Source organism: Camponotus floridanus, unplaced genomic scaffold, assembly GCF_003227725.1.
Source record: "Camponotus floridanus strain SB8 unplaced genomic scaffold, Cflo_v7.5 scaffold19, whole genome shotgun sequence".
Lineage (NCBI taxonomy): Eukaryota > Metazoa > Arthropoda > Insecta > Hymenoptera > Formicidae > Camponotus > Camponotus floridanus.
The window spans coordinates 2,346,181-2,362,920 of record NW_020229314.1 but is presented as its reverse complement, the minus strand read 5'-3'; the positions used below and the strand labels follow the sequence as shown (position 1 = coordinate 2,362,920).

The 16,740-nt window shown below is 34.5% G+C and overlaps 1 protein-coding gene and 2 non-coding genes across 4 annotated transcripts in view; 1 reads left to right on the top strand and 2 right to left on the bottom strand.

Moving 5' to 3' along the window:
• Positions 1–16,740, bottom strand: part of LOC105248084 — a 66,466-nt gene that overhangs the window by 38,741 nt on the left and 10,985 nt on the right. For both annotated transcript variants that reach the window (XM_011252668.3, XM_011252676.3), the window contains exon 2: positions 8,116–8,367. In XM_011252668.3, the coding sequence (XP_011250970.1) occupies positions 8,116–8,340 (225 nt within the window). In that variant the 5' untranslated portion in view covers positions 8,341–8,367. The remainder of the gene's footprint in view (positions 1–8,115; positions 8,368–16,740) is intronic.
• On the bottom strand, positions 10,735–10,806 carry Trnae-cuc. The gene has a single exon. It is a non-coding gene; the product is annotated as a tRNA-Glu (tRNA).
• On the top strand, positions 10,906–10,977 carry Trnae-cuc. Its single transcript has one exon. It is a non-coding gene; the product is annotated as a tRNA-Glu (tRNA).

Here is a 16,740-nt window from a genome sequence, read left to right as displayed (position 1 = left end):
TTATTCTATAATCATATTTATTTACATAATCTATAGATCCTTTTGCGCGTTATTTAAAGAGCATTCTTCTAATGAAAGAATTATGTAACACAACCATTCGAACCCAATCATGGATTGCAATCTAATCATTAATACTTATATCGAGTATAATTAGAAAACTGAGAATCCATTACGAATAAAAATCAGGAGGAATAATCACGCGCAAGGTATATTCAATGTAAAGAAGTTGCAGGCAAGAAAATTGCTTAATCGCTCTGCCAATAAAAAGAAGCGGAGGAAAAATAACGATCAGCGGAAAATAGAAGGAAATATCTTCCATTTGCGTGTCTTGTCGTCGAATACGGGAATGCATCGAGGCAGCAGCGTAGCTAGAAGAACCGCAAGAACGGATAACCGGGCGCCTATCGGCGGCAGTTAACCGCCGGTTGCACTCCTGCTCTTTTCTTTCCCCTTTTTTTCACCCGGCTTCTGCAACTCGCCACTTCGCTCTAATACACGACCGCGCCCACAATGCTCCCGTTTAGCGTTAAAATCCCGCGTAAGGCGCGTTAACCGCCGCACAGGACATGTCGTTTACTAATAGGAAAAAAAGCGATAACAGTTCTTTGTTTCGTAACATATTCTTTTCCTTTCTCGTCGCAAAAATTAGCGTTTGTATTTTCAGCGCGTCATGTTTCTTTAAAACTCCGATTTATCAATGAAAATGAAAGGCAACGTGAAAGATTTTTTTTAAAGATATAGAATGTCGAAACGCATGAGTCATGTCGTGTAATATCGCGATTTCTTCTAAATGACCGCTCATGGATCACGGTGATCTAAATCGAGATGATGTGGGAGTACGTGATGATGTCATTTGCAGCGTCAGAGATAAGAGGCGCTAAACTTTACGCTAGAGTGAATTTCTCGTGGATTAAATCGTATGTTAAACGGTATTCTTTCAAATGACTGTTATATGTCTTGACGTGTCTTCTGTCATGTTCTTTATTATACGAATAAGCCGATCATAATCCCAATGACATTCAAGAATGGATTGTGTAAGATAACGTGTTGGTAAATGCTTGCGTCTTTCGACATCTCTAACGAAGCTCCAAAAAACGAAATGTATCATTTGTATCACAAAAGTTATGAATTTTTGTATAATTTTGTGCAAAATAAGCAGCTATCAATTAGAATTTTGAAATTAATTCCAGAATAAAAATCCAGATAAAAAAGATGTTTATGCTGTTAAACTAATAGGTTTTTATTTTAGAAATAATATATAATTCCTTTTTATAAAGTATCAAACATATGAGAGGGTTTATCAGCGAGAGACAAGATTTATCACTAGCATTAGGTAAAACGTGCGAATGGTGCAACTTCTATAAAGACGAGGTTTTCTCAGCTCTCAGAACTTGAGATGAGCGAAACGGTTCTGGTTCACTAAAACCAAGACTGTATTACAGATACACTAACAGACGAGTGTTTCTTAAGTTCGTCGAAGCGTCGAAGGCGTTAGATTTCACAGGCTGATCCACATTAAAGAAATCGCTCGAGTAAAAAGATAGGAACTTAGATAGGCCCTACCATAAGACAGTTCAAATTAACACAGTAGACCGTGCGTGAGTAATGACCAAGATACATCACGTATATCTAAATCATTCCGATCGAGAGTCACAAAATATTATCATGTTATTTACAAATTGAATTAAGAGAGCGACAATAATAAAAATTATTGCAGATAGAATTAAAAAATAAATTAATTTAATCACAATTTACAAATTTACTTAGATTTTATTTTCAGAGATGTTTTCTTTTCTTAACGATTATTCACAAAAAAAAAGGATTATAAATCCTATTGCATCAATTTAAAAAATCAACAACTAATTTATTCTCGCTTCCTGCAATTACCACGTCAATTTCCATGTGCTGTCTGACGAACAAGACGATATGTCACGGTCCGAGCGAAAAAAAAGCCGTGCGTAGGCGGTTGAGACACATTCGCGCGTACTCCCTACGCATCTGCGTGTGCGTGTAAGTTACGGCAACACACATATGCACGTGCGAACTTACGATCGAACGCACGCGTTTCTCAGTCTCGCATCGTAGACTTTTCCCACACGTGGTTCTTAGACACGGAGCTCCCTTTTCTGTTCTCCTCCTAGGTCGGCTTCGTACCGTCTTAATCCCCACCGTTGCCCTTTTCATATGCACGTCTTCTCTACTTCCCCATTTCTTTCCCCTTTCTTTCTCTCGTTATTCCTTTTCGCTCTCTTCGAATGAGCAACCGTTGCGCAAACGTGGTCATGTATGACTTTCATATAGTTTTTGCATAAACTTTTATTCGCAATCTATAATCGGAAGCTATCTAGAGAGATCAGATCGATACAAGATGAGATAGACAATTAAATTGTTAATAAAATTAATAAAATTTGAGGAGTATTAGTGAAATATAGATACTATATTAGTTACTTTCGCGAAGTTTTATGTATTCTATAAGTTTCATATAAATAAATACATAATTCTAAAAAACGCGATAAAATTAAACTAAATTCTTTAATCAAATTTGAATCAAGAAGAATATATGGCAGATTTATTTTAATAATTCCAAAAACATTTCGTGTAATAAATACCAATATCGATTTAACTTTTGCTGTCGTTCACATCGACTGCAGCAGCGAGTCATGTAATAATCGAATGACCATAAAATATACCAAGTAATCGTATATTAAACCAGTCTGCGGCGACATCGGCGAAGTAAAGTTAATAAGCCGTGGCGAAGCGAATGAAGTTCGAAGGATGCGCCAAGTAACGATACGGTCGTTTGATCGCGAAATCAAAGCTGGAGACGAGCAAACGCGCGCTTCGCTTTCCTTCACGAACGAAAGCGAAGTAGGCGGTACGCCTTTTGCGGGCAAGCTTCCGGTTCCTTCCTTGCATCGAGCAGATATCACCTGGCGATGAGTCAGAAAAGTCGCTTCCCAGACACCTGCTGTCAGAATCGCGTAGCAGGTTCCATCCGCCATTAGTCACGTACGTGTGCGTATGCGTGTATGCGTATTTCTCCCCTCAAGGGTCGGGGCGCTATTTGTGTATGCCCTCGATATAAATGTGTGCTCCGTGTCTTCCTCCATTGTCACCGAAATGAGTCCCGGATTCATGGGCCAGCGACTTGTGACATCACGGAACCTTCGGGGCACTCCTGCTTCTACGACGCCTTGCTTTGTTGACACGATCGTGTTTAACTTGTTGCTCGTTGTCAAAGAAGTATGGGAGAGAAACCTCGTCAATGTGGTTGAGGAAAGTAAAATCAACCTGATAAATCAAAATAATCAAGATTTGCTAAATTGCAACTGATCGTTCTCTCCGACGAATCTTCTTAATTCGATACCACGAGACGTACATCTGCATCACGTGGATCGCGAAACAGCTGTGCCCCGACGTGCATGGCACGCGTCAGTGTTCTCATACCTTTAGTCTGCGAAGGGTAAATCCCGAAGAGAGAGATCGGGTCAGGTGTACACCGATCACGTGCCGGCAGCTGGAAGATACGCCTTTTTTATCTCGGGTAACAACGTTTTTACCTCCTCAAATAGATTTTTGTGGCCAATCATTATGTTATTTAAAGCATATCATGATTCTTTTTTTCATTCAGACAAATAAAATATTTTTTCGAGGAATTAAATATACATATTTATAATAATTCGCATCATTATGCAATAATTATATTACTATAAATTTCAAGAAGCTGATAAAGGAAGATTGTTAAAATTCTCATCATTTATATAATTATCAATACTTTATGCACGCTAGCTTAAAGTTCTCTATATGGGAATCGAAATGTAATGTAAGCTTGAAAAAGCTGCATGTAGATTTAACTTGAAAAATCTAATTATAATGTAGAAATCGGATCATTGTGTATACGAAAAGTGCGTAAAATAGAAACGCTGTACAATCGGCGACAAATAGTAAAAGAGAAAAGTCCATTGTGTTTTACACCATGGGAACAATTGTAACGCGAGCGAAGTAAAACGTATTAAGTGTGTACATTAGGATCACGCGGACTGCTTTCCACCCTTTTACGGCACCGTGTTGAACCAATTAGAATGGGAAACTCGCTCAACCGAACGAATTAATTAACACGATAACGTTTGTACGGATGTGAGGGGGGTAGCTCTTCCGGATTAACGCGGCAAAGATGCTAATCGATAAATAACGTGCATGCCAAGTCGCTTTTTTTGCGATTACTTATGATTGGCAGTGTGATGAATATCAAAGCTACGTTTCTCTTTATAAAAGATGACCGCGAGAGAAACCTTGAACTTTAATTGGCACGTGGGTGCAAGAAATACGAACGCGAGAACAATGACACATGGATCATCTCAAAAAGATAAATAAGATAAAGGATATAAATGCTTCTTGCTGTTATATGCTTACAATCGTCGTATCGACACAGCTAATAAAACAAAAATTTATTTATATTCGATGTTTGTTAAATTTTAATTAAGTACAAATTTTAATTAAATACAAATCCAAAGTAAAATTTTTAATACGAAGAAATAGCGTTATTTAAAAATGTTTGAAAATCGACAATGATAAATATATTTTTTCATTTACTAAGACAGATGGCATTAATCAATTCGTGCATAGCTGAATGCAGCTCCAAATACAAAAAGAGCTTAATAATTTCCGGAAGTTTTGCTCGGATCGACAAATTGTTACCTTTCATGACAGATGCCACGAAAATAATAACAGATTACATATGCCATTACTACTGCACACGTATGTATATAGAGTTAGCATTAACTCCCAGTGAATCATTCATTTTACACATACGTCCTATTTACGAATGGTTGATAGCAACTATTTTTGCAGAAAACGAAATATTCAATTTAAATAAAATAAGAGTACTTTTTTCTTTAATAAATCTCTTAAACTCTTTAGTAAATGCAATAATAAAGTAAATTAGTATGCAAAAATATATAAACTAGTGACAAAGTAACATTGGACATTGCGCCACACCGTTACGTACGGTAATCAAGATAAACAGCTAAAAAAACAGGACTATTCTCTCATACTAATTCTTTCTCTAGTCTTTGTAACGGAAAGACATACGCGAGTAATTTAACAGCAAGGAGAAATATATTTTCTCACAACTCCCAAACAAACAAACTGTCATTTTGCTTACTATTGCAATTTTAACATTACGTCACGGAATTATACATATCTGTATGAATTTGACATCTCATCTTTCGATGACAAAAAAATTGTATCCAAATTTTTTAAAAGTCCTCGATTATTCGAAGAATCTCCGAGCGAGTTCGATAAAACTGTGAAAATGATTTCTAATTATTTGCAAGTTCTATTTATGTGCAAGAATCGTGGACAAGATTTTTTAATAATCATATCTTTAAATTTCACAATAAATTACAAGAGATGAAAATACAATTAAGTAAAATTCTATTCGCGCAAAATGAAGGATGAGTAAGAAGCGTAAATCAATATCGCGTCACCTTGAACTTAGAGGTCCGTAAAGAACTTGGGAGATATCTTACACCTATTGTGAGAGATGCTCGGATATGTCGTAACTTATGATTTGCCTCTGGTCGTCAATAGTTTATGCGCGTCTCGACGATTGTGATCGTCCAACGATGAAATGCTTCTTCGCTCGGTGATTCTTCGATTGGTCGAGGATTTTTATGACCGTGCACCGCAAAACATTCAACATTCCTCGATGAAACAGCCCAAGAAGAGTTACCATTGTTGCAAGAATAATATGAGTCAATCAAAATCTCAAGTTAGATTTTTGTTTCGAATAAAGTGTCGATTTCACAATTGACAATTAAAATTAAAAAATACGACAATCGTCGAGAGAATTTTGAAAGAAAGTGGAAGAATGGAATAATCACACGAGTTTTAGAATAAACGCATACATTGATTGTCTAATTATCTCTTAGAGATTAATAATACTCATCAAGAAATGCTTGTTTAACGTAATCGCCGTAAAATAAACACGTCGGGAACGCATGTAGTACTCGCTCACACGACGTTATCGTTTGCAGGCTTCGTGCTATCGTGACGTTATTCGTGCTGGTGACTACGTCGTTAGAGGATGGGAACGCCAGATACATATGCATTTTTATCACGAGCGTTATTCACCATGACTGTCAGCCCGTAGATGATAACGCCGGTATTTAAAGATTGTTAGACGAAATCGAAAACGCTCAGCAGGCCGTTATGCGAACAGCAAGCATCACGATAATCCAGCGAAACAAGTTTCGTATCGTCCTTTCGTCAGTAAACTCGCACCAACGATGGAGTACGCTGGATACACATAATCCTACAGCTTCCCTTAATCTGTTTCGGAACTTTATAAGCCGATTAAATGGTCTATCAACATCGCGTAGAGGAAAATTGCGGTCCGAAAAGGGGATCATCTAGTTCTAGTTATTCAATAAACAGTTCTACTCCGCATTCCTATAAATCGCATAAATCCGTATTTGTCTATCAATTATTACAATATCATAACGACGCGATTTTTTTACGATTAATCAATTATCGCGAAATTAATGAATAAAGCAAATACCGTCCCGACCGCAAATATCGTAAAACTATTACTACGATCACGAAGAGAATTCCCCGATGGGCATCGATGTCGTTTATTTTCTATTCGTAACACGAGACAAAGCAGTTACCACACCCTGGCCGTGTGCACAATTTACGTTTAAAACACTTGTATCACGTGTCACGTAAGCCATGGTATTGGTACGCGTGCCTCGTGTTGAGCGACCTCGGGCCTCGCTAACAGAACGCTAGTTTTCTTATTGATGCATTAACATTTGTGGTTTTTTTTCGAAATAAAACCGATCTTATGATATTCATACCACATGCGAGAATAAGCTCTAATCGGACATGAAAAGAAATTATTTATTTGTTTAGAAAGCTAATTAAATATATTTTTCTCTTTGGCTCATAAATAGATGTAACGAATATAAAAGTAAATATCGTACTTTGTAACAACACGAGCGTTGTAATTCTGGAAAAAATTGTCTCTTCAAATTTGTTCGATCAATAAATCATATTTAACGCGGTACTTCCAACCGCTTCTTAACGCGCCAAACAAACAAACATGATCTTTTCTTCTTAGTATTGAAACTCGTGATCGATGTTTTTAACTGAATAAAGTAATTATACACATTGCAAAACGTGCCATTAAGAAGCGAAAAGTTTAAACTGAAAGATAAGCCAATGTGCTCACGAAAAACTTAAAAGCAGTCTGATCGTTTGAAAAAAAAAGATTCCACATATCCTGTCACTTAACAGTCATGAATATTTATGCATGCTTCAAAGACCCCTTAGGATAGCAAGTTTAAAGATTTGGTAATGAATCGTGCTCATAAATGAGACGACGAGACTCGTAAAAGTCTTGGAGAAAATAGCGAGGAATACCTCAACAGGAATACCTCTTGCTAAAATGGCATCTCTCGAATGTCAAAGACCGCAGATTCTTATAATTTTATTTGTACAAATATATATATTTGACTTTACTCTTAAATATTATTTATATTACTCGCAAATCTGAGATAATTTTTTGCCATTGTTTTATCACTAAAAATTTAAAAACATCACGATAAAAGATAATTAAATATTATCCTAATTTTTTTATTTTTCTACTTAAATATTAATTGATAATTGGATTTATCGACTTTTATTTGATTAATCGAATTATTTGTAATTAATAATAGAACTAGTTAACAATATAATTTTAAGAGGTGCTCGCGCCTATCTGTTCTAAGAAGATTGGACTAACAAGCTAGAGCAGCGGGTTGCATACGTTAAGGCGCCTGTTCATCTTTAAAAATACATATAAGCTAGAGAGAAAGAAAAAAAATTCTTTTCAAAATAAACTCTAAAAAAAATTAATTATATTTTATAGACACATATATACGTTATATTCTAAATTTCTTCTCAAGTTTCTTCCGATAATATTGAAATATTACATACACAAGCTATATGTATCTCGCGTGAGATACATATTCATACTTTTTAAACATAATTTAATAAAAAAATATAGAATATTTTAATTACGGTAGATCAAGATTTGTGATATTTAGATTTCTACTGTGATTGTTTTCTTACTTGTACGGCACTGTTGAGGAAACAATTGTTCTGTCCGGGCCCATTGAGGAGGCCTTTCGTGCTGGTGAAGCTGCTGTTATGCTCTCGATGCGGTGATTTTTGACAACCTTGCACCTGTCCTTCCGCCTGATTTCCATGATGGCATTGTGTAGATTGCAAATAACCAGCAAAATCCACCGTATCCTGGGATGCAGCCTGCTGCTGCAATCCCATTGTAGAAGCCATACTCGATGGATCTCAAAGTAGAGTCATCTGTAAATATTTGCAATAAATATATTCATTTGTAACAATATTTTGTTTTGTTAGGAAAGTAGATTTTGATATCATTTACAATGTTGTATGATTTATTTAAAAAAATAAATCTCTTTTTTATAATAAAGTAACGACAATAAAAATGTAAGAATATTTTTTTAACAATGATAAAGCGTTTCATATCATGCTAATATATATATATATATATATATATATATATATATTTTTTTTTTTTTTCGATATATATTATCTATGAAAATCTTATTAAAAGAGTTTTCTTTATCATGTATTAAACTATGGCAATGAATTGAAATCATATTATGTGCAAGAATTAATAAAACTAAATTAACAAGGAAGCTGTAAAGTATAATTATCGGAGAAAATCGAAAAAATCAGTTTACACACATATAAAAATCCGGTGTAAAATTTTATGATCTGCATCGCTGAAAAAATTGATTGGACGTTAATTTATTACAGTTTCAATTCTTTTGAAAATTCTCAAATGAATTTGATACTTCTTTTAGAAAAAATGAGACATCAAGATCGATTGATGAGGCTGAGGAGGCAAATATTATTTGAAGTGCTACGAAAAAAAAATGAAATCATCATGAAAGAACCATATGAAAAGAGAAACGCGCTGAGAAAAAGAGAACCGTGCCATAATAGCTAAATGCTAGTCCGATTGAGTGAACGATGTTAATTTCGAGGAGTCGAGAAAAGTGGTCGAAGCAAATACGTGCTTGAGAGCAGGCCTGGCGCCAGTTCCATCGTCTTGGTTTTCAGACTCCGGATACAATACTCTGGTCACATTTCTCTCCCGACATCGAGGTCCCACCATACTCGGTGTAATGTTTATTACGAGAAAGAAACCAGACGTAACTTGACTACATTTATGTTTTTGAATTCGTAAACGATGAAAGAATCGTCGGTATCCTGCACTCCGAAAACTTATAAATTAGATATTTAATAATTTGCATTTTTTCAAACGCAATCAACTCTAAATTGTGCTTAATAAATTATTTAATTAGCAACACTTGTATTTTTATTTATTAAATTTCTGATTTATATAGAATCTGTAGATATAAGAAGAAAGTTTTTTTATAAATCAAATAATGAGCAATATTACACTTTTTTCTGTTGTTCAGTAATATTGAAAATTGTCGAAAAGCCAGCGTTAAATTGTCGAAGATCATCAATCGAACAAAATAGTGCTGATCGTGAAATGTCGACGAGCAAAAAGTTGAGAGCCACATCTATCACGAGGACGCATTGTGTCGCATTGTCGCATTGTGTTTTAACAGAATGGAAACCATCAAAAGATTCAGGAAATGAAGCGCAATGATGATGACAATTACGTTGATACATCGCTTTTCGTAATGGAAGCTGCACTGATAAACTAAATCAAGCGTAAACTTACGCTTTCCTGATTTTACCACGCTTGTAATATACCGGAGGAATTTATGACGAACAACATTTCTATCTTCAATTGACCATGTGCAAAGAAGCCGACTGGTTGACCTCCCCCGTTTGTTGTCCTTGGCTCGATGCGCAAAAGGAATTTTCATTTACGCGATACGGGACGCGTTGACCAAGAACACGTCGGTTTTACGCCTTTCGAAGTAGCTGCGCGATAGCGTGTATCAAAATTGGGCCATTGTCATGCATGGATCTAATTTTAGATAAGCATGCTACGTGAATATAATATGTTAACCACGATGTGTCAAACGTGATGATCTTTCACACTTAGCGAAAGCATCAATGTATTAATAGCTTAACGTTATTTTCCAACTATTTTTAATTTGCAATTAAAATTTGATTTATTGATTATTTATGGTTATTTATGGTTAATTATTTATGGATTTTCATGGATTTAATTTTAGATCACCTTGCCTGGAAAATAATACATCAATCACGATGCATCGAACATGATAATTTTTCACACTTGACGAAAGCATCGATATATTATTAATAGCTTAATGTTAATTTTCCAACTATTTTCAACCTGCAATTAAAAAATTTGTTTTATTAATTCATTATTCATAACTCTTATAGATCTAATTTTAGATAACTCTACCTGATTCTAACACTCATGGATCTAAATCACTGTACCTGAATATAATATATAAATCACGATGCATCGAAGGCAGTAATTTTTCACACTTGACGAAAGCATATTATTAATAATTCAGCAATTATTCTCCAATTGTTTTCAACTTGCAATTAAAATTTGTTTTATTGATTCATTATTCAAAACTCTATTATATCATAATGTAATGCAAACTAATATATTTTTTTTTAATTTATAAAATGTATGAGACTGTTTTGCCCTGCATAAATCTTACCGTAAATCTGAGCAAAAAAAATGCATTCCGGTACCGGGAATCGAACCCGAGCCTCCTGGGTGAGAGCCAGGTATCCTAGCCACTAGACCATACCGGATTACGAATGCAATGGGTACCAATAGTGAGAATGTGCGACAGGGAAATACAGCTTCTCTGACAGAATCATCAAGATGCACGACTGAACATGCCTCCATACTCCGGTATGGTCTAGTGGCTAGGATACCTGGCTCTCACCCAGGAGGCTCGGGTTCGATTCCCGGTACCGGAATGTATATTTTTTGCTCAAATTTAATGTATAATATTTAGACCAAATATTTTAGAATTCAAAATTAAAAAATTTCGCAATCAAATGTATCGAAAAATTTGCATAGTTTTTAACATTGTGACAGATTAATTGTTATTTAAAAAAATCTGTATTAAAAAAATATTATTTTCCTTATAAGTTAGATATAATAAATTTTAAATTAATTATAAGTTCATATTATATTAAATAATTAATAATATAATCATTTATAAATATTAACATGAAAGAAATAATGAAAAAGATATATTCAAGAAATATAAAAGAAATAATTTTTAATAAAATATTTTTGCTTACGCATGAAAAAATATCTAGTAATTATATCGTAAAATAATAATAAAAATTAGGATTTCTTGTTTAAGAACACATTTTGTTTTATGTGAATTTTAAACTATTATTATAATCTTTATTAGTTGCATATGTTGAAACCTGTAATGAATGTTACACCATTCCTTGCAGGTTCCGAAGGAAAAATTTTCTGGACGACAAGGATCGTTTCTTCCCCTCCCTGCGTATGCGTGTTATGCGTACTAATGTAACACACCTTTATCGTCTCGTATAACAATGCACGAAAGCATACTTGTGGACGTGCAACGACGTACTTATACTCATTTCTTTCGCATCCAAGACACGCAAAACTTTTTAGTTTTTTTTCTCCCACAAACATCACGGTAGTGATAACGGTACGCAATTTCCTTGAAAAAATGAAGGGAAGACTATAGCTGTGCGCGGATAAACTTGGCAAGAAAGAGACGCCTAAGATCTCTTGGTGCTGAAAGACAAAGATGAAAAATGAAGGAAGAGGGAGGTGTCATGAATTATGGCATAAAGTTTAAACGCTATCGCGCGGTTATTTTCGTTGATGTTTCGTTCACGACATGGTCCCGGCCCGAGATGCTGAAGAGAAGAAACCGGAAGCGCCGCGACGTCTATCCCGAAAGAAAAATACGCAAATTGCGTCGATCGCCGAGTTAGAGCCGTTTGACGAATATCATGCTGACTGTCTAATATATAAATAAAATAGCATAGTAAAAGCTGTTTGTTTAAACGAACTGACAAATAAAGATTATGGATCGACCGACTCAGAGACGTAGCCAGGGAAAGGCAAGAGCAAAGCGTTTTTTGCCTGCTCTTGAAAAATCAAGCAAAAATAATTCTTTTAATTTTTGTTCAAATATTTGCAAGTTGTTTGTAGTATTGTATTATTTACAGTAATACTTTTTCATAAATATCATCCTCTTTTTTTTACCATCGGGCAGCGAAATTTCTCTGTCAGTTTTCTTGCCTGCTCTAGCATCTCTACCTGGCTGCACCCCTGGACTAAGTTCGCAAAATATTCCTGCTTTTTAATTTTTTCCGTAGTCACCGAGACGATACAATAAGATTTTAATATATAAAATCTTTGTGCATACGCTGCTTAATTTTTTTCTCCTCTCTCATTTCTCACCTCTTTCCCGCCAAGATAGATTTCTCCGAGTCAGCGTATTATCGCGACGTATTGCGACGTTTTTTGCGAGCGTAGCGCGATGAAACTTGTTCCCGCAGCAACGACCGCAGCCGACGCAAATAACAATACATGAACATTGCGGAAAAAGAAAGTTGGCAGAATTCGCCGCGAAAGAAAGAAAGCCTCGGAGATATTCGTCGCGACGGGAAAGAACGCGACGCTCCTCTCATTCGCGGGAATAACTCTCTTTTCGATTGTGGTTCGCGGTTTATGCGGCAGATGCGAAATAATGAGAGGGAGAAAATAATTTTTGCAGAAATCGGACATTAATCTGATGCCGTATTGAATGAAGGATCTCGTTAGATCGCCTTCCGTACGATTGCAACTTGTAATTTGAAAGAACTTCTATTACGTAGCAATGTATTTTTCTTTTTGATGATTGTTTAATCATTATAGAATAATTATTGTATGCATTACAGAAAGAGATGGCTTAATAAGATTTTAGATCTATATCCCATATTCTATTATACATAAATGTCAGTTTAACCGCTAGACGTTGCACAGAAATATCCTTGTGTAACTCGCTACTTTTCGTTTCAACCGAGCTTTCGTAGTTACGTTTATGCCGGGAATGAAACCCGTATGTATTTTCGTCGGTAAACGCCTACGAATTAATTATGAATCGCATTGTATTTCACGACCGTGTGAAGCAAGTTAACGTGAGTTAGTTCCCGGTTTATATGCGCGGCTCTCCTGTAAAGCGCCGATTACTATGACTTTATATTTACGTTTATGCGAACATGGCAAAGTAACACGGGAATAGACGTCACAGCGGTGAACGACTTAAAAAGATAAAAATAATGGTAAAATAAATAAATGAGATTCTAACGAAAAATAAAAAATGATCAATCATGACAAGAATAAAAAATTTAAAAAGCGTCTTAAAAAGCCATTTAACAACAATTAACGTATAATAACAATCATTAATTTAACAATGATTTTGCGATTTTATAACATGATATCCCTCAATTATGTAAAAACAGAAAATCGAAGATAAAGAGCAAAGAAAAATTACCAACGCATTGATTGATAACGAAAGATGGTAAAATAATCGATAGGAAAATATCATGTATGGTCAGACAGAAAAACGAACAATAAATGAATGTAATGATCCTGAAATGGACGTAAAGCCTTGTACGGAATGTACATAAGGAATGGACGTAAAGCCTTGTACAGAACGAGAGAGGTGCTACTTTGTAAAACAGAGATTCTCATTATAAAGTCTTTTTCCCTGCAAAAAGTTACAATAAAAATATTCTAAAAAGAACATAAATATTGTATAAGCTAGGAAAATTGAAGCTTAGACACTAGAAGAGATGCTCATCTCATTTAAAAATGATTGACATACTAATCTCAGATTTCACCGGACATTCTTCATCGTAAAGATTTAAGGATTTTCTGTCATTTTTGCGGCGTCAAAATTTTCTATGCCAATAAAACGCACAAACTAATCGATAAACTGCAAATTATGGCGCATCTATCAAATCTTAAATTTAAAAGTTTAAGCTGTCGAAAGGGATCGATTCAGTTTCTAATTTGTAAACAAATAATTTATATAAATGTCTATATAATTTACTTGTACTGTATAGTAATAATATTTTAACTATACATAGTTTTTTTATAGATTTTTACGTTCAATTAAATGGTAAAAGTCTTTCAAAACCGGTCCAATCACAGTCCAACACGGTAAATTTGAGCAAAAAGACTTAAGCCATTCGGCTCTCTTTCTTCGTGCTTCCAAACGACTTCGAAAAAACCGATTATTGTAATTTACTTAGAGTGCTCGCCCAGGTGCATGTCTTTGTTAATATATTTCTCTTTTTTCAAAAATTACCCGTAATTCACAACCGAATTCCTCAGAAGGCTACTTTTATGTTGCAACGTGCAATTGCCGATTGAAACATGCGATCGTTAACACATTAAATCGCACGATCACGTGTAATACAGATATTAGAAAATTATCGTAAATCCTTATACATCAAAATATTTTTTCTATATCTTTTTGTGCTGTGTAATTCAAGAAATAAAACAGACAAAAAATTATATATATATTTTATAAATATTTTTATCGAAAAATTCTAAGATTATTTTTTTAAAGAATTTTATAAATACATCAAAAATTATATATATATATATATATATATATATATATATATTGTTTAAAAACATTATTATGTATATAAGAATGAAAATTAAACAATAACTCGATCCAACCGAAAACTTCATAATCTATGCATCATCAATTTTAAGTCAAAAATGAAATCCAATCTCGAATTGGAAAAATTTTGAGCAACAGTTGTCTGCACTCTTCTCTTTCTCTCCCACTCTCTCTCTCTCTCTTTCTTTCGAAAGATTTAAGATATATTACATTATCTTCTAGTAATTTTTTGTGCTGTAACCAGAGCGCGAGCTTCGCGCATAAATACGCACATTTTTTCATCGATGCACCTGCGTGCAAAGTATCGAATAAAACTAAGTTGTACATCGTGCTTGCGGTCTCCTGTCGGAAAAACTTGTCCGACTGGTCACGATATCGTAAAATGCGAGTCTATTGACACGAGGAGCAACAGGAGCAGAACACTTGGAAGTACGCACGATTGCGGTGCAACGTACGCGCTTTTAATAAATTATCCTTTTATGATATCACCGCAATGCGGAATTTACATAACACGAATTACCTTCTTATACTCCTGTTCTAGTAAAAAACATCTTTAGATTTTTAAATAACGCCGTAAATAAATATCTAAACATATGCTAAATTTTTATACACTAGCTGTACGAGCAAATATTCATCTATAAAATTACAGCACAATGCGATGATTTAATTCGCGTGGTATGTTGATTCATAAATCATACAAACGTAGAAAAGAATGCGTAATAGTACGCTGCAATATGACTGATTATATGATAAACATAGAAAGGAAACATCATGTCACGGCATAGTTAGCTTCGACTAATGGTCGACCGCATAATTTCGTGCGAAATAGGTCGACAGAACTTAACAGGTGTGACAGAAGGTGCGTCACATGTGTCTAATATTTAACATTTAATCGGCATTAATACGAACTTTTGCACGAATCGTCAGGTCGATGGCCAACTAAAGTAATATACATTTCTTATATGTGCACATGCATTTACAATCACATTTAAAGTATGCGCAATATAATTGTTATATGCATATTGACAAATTAAAGAAAATAAAATAAAGATAATTAAAAATATTTTTTTTATATTAGACATAATATAAAAAAATTTATTTTATCTAATATAAATTTATTAACAGTCAGGATAGAAATTTTATTTCTAAAATAAATATTAAAATAAATCAAGATATAATATTTGAATATAATGTGTTTTATAATTCATCATCATTTTTAATTGAAATAGACTCTCGTTCGGGGGCTTGAAAAGAGAAGATTTATTGAAATACGCAATATGATGTATATTTTTAGTTACCGTTTTTCTGTGTAGCGAGCGATAAAGCTTGGGAGATATGAATGAAATACCGATCGCATTAATTAAATATCTATATCATAAACACATTTCAATATAAAACTGTGATTTAAAATCAATAAAAGATATTTAAAACTTTAATAAAAGAATACAATATAATTACGAATAAATAAAAAATCACAGGATTAAAAGTAAGAACAATTAAATAATAATAATAAGAAATAATCAATATCCAATATATCCTACTTTAGTCAATTTATTTCTTAAATTGTTTGTAAATTTATTTTTTCAATTGTGGTAAAGTAACATGATAATAATTTTTATTAGATCTCTTCATATAACATTCGAAGTACGACTACTTTACACCTTCGAGATCATCATTGGAATGTTGTTATTCAGCAGCGATAATACAGCTCGCTGATTATTGTGAAGCTCGAAGCCTCCTCAGGGTCGCTCGAGTTACGTCGTAATGATGCTCAGGCGGCGAACCGGTTGTGGCCTCGGGGTCCTTCGGCCCTGCCACCGTACTTATTTGGCCCCGAGATCACCCTCTATCCCTAACCCGATCCCGAAGCAGACGAAAACAAGAAAAAAGAGCGCGAAGGAACCCACAAAAATTAACCGCGCGCTCCCTCGCACCTGGTCCAAAGATGAAAACACGTAGTCAAACTGGTCCAGAACTCCTTGCCGCAAGGAAAAGAGGCTCCGACCAGCTGCAAAGTTTTATAAATGCCTCTAGTTATCATCTACATCGGAGGAAAGAAGAAGTC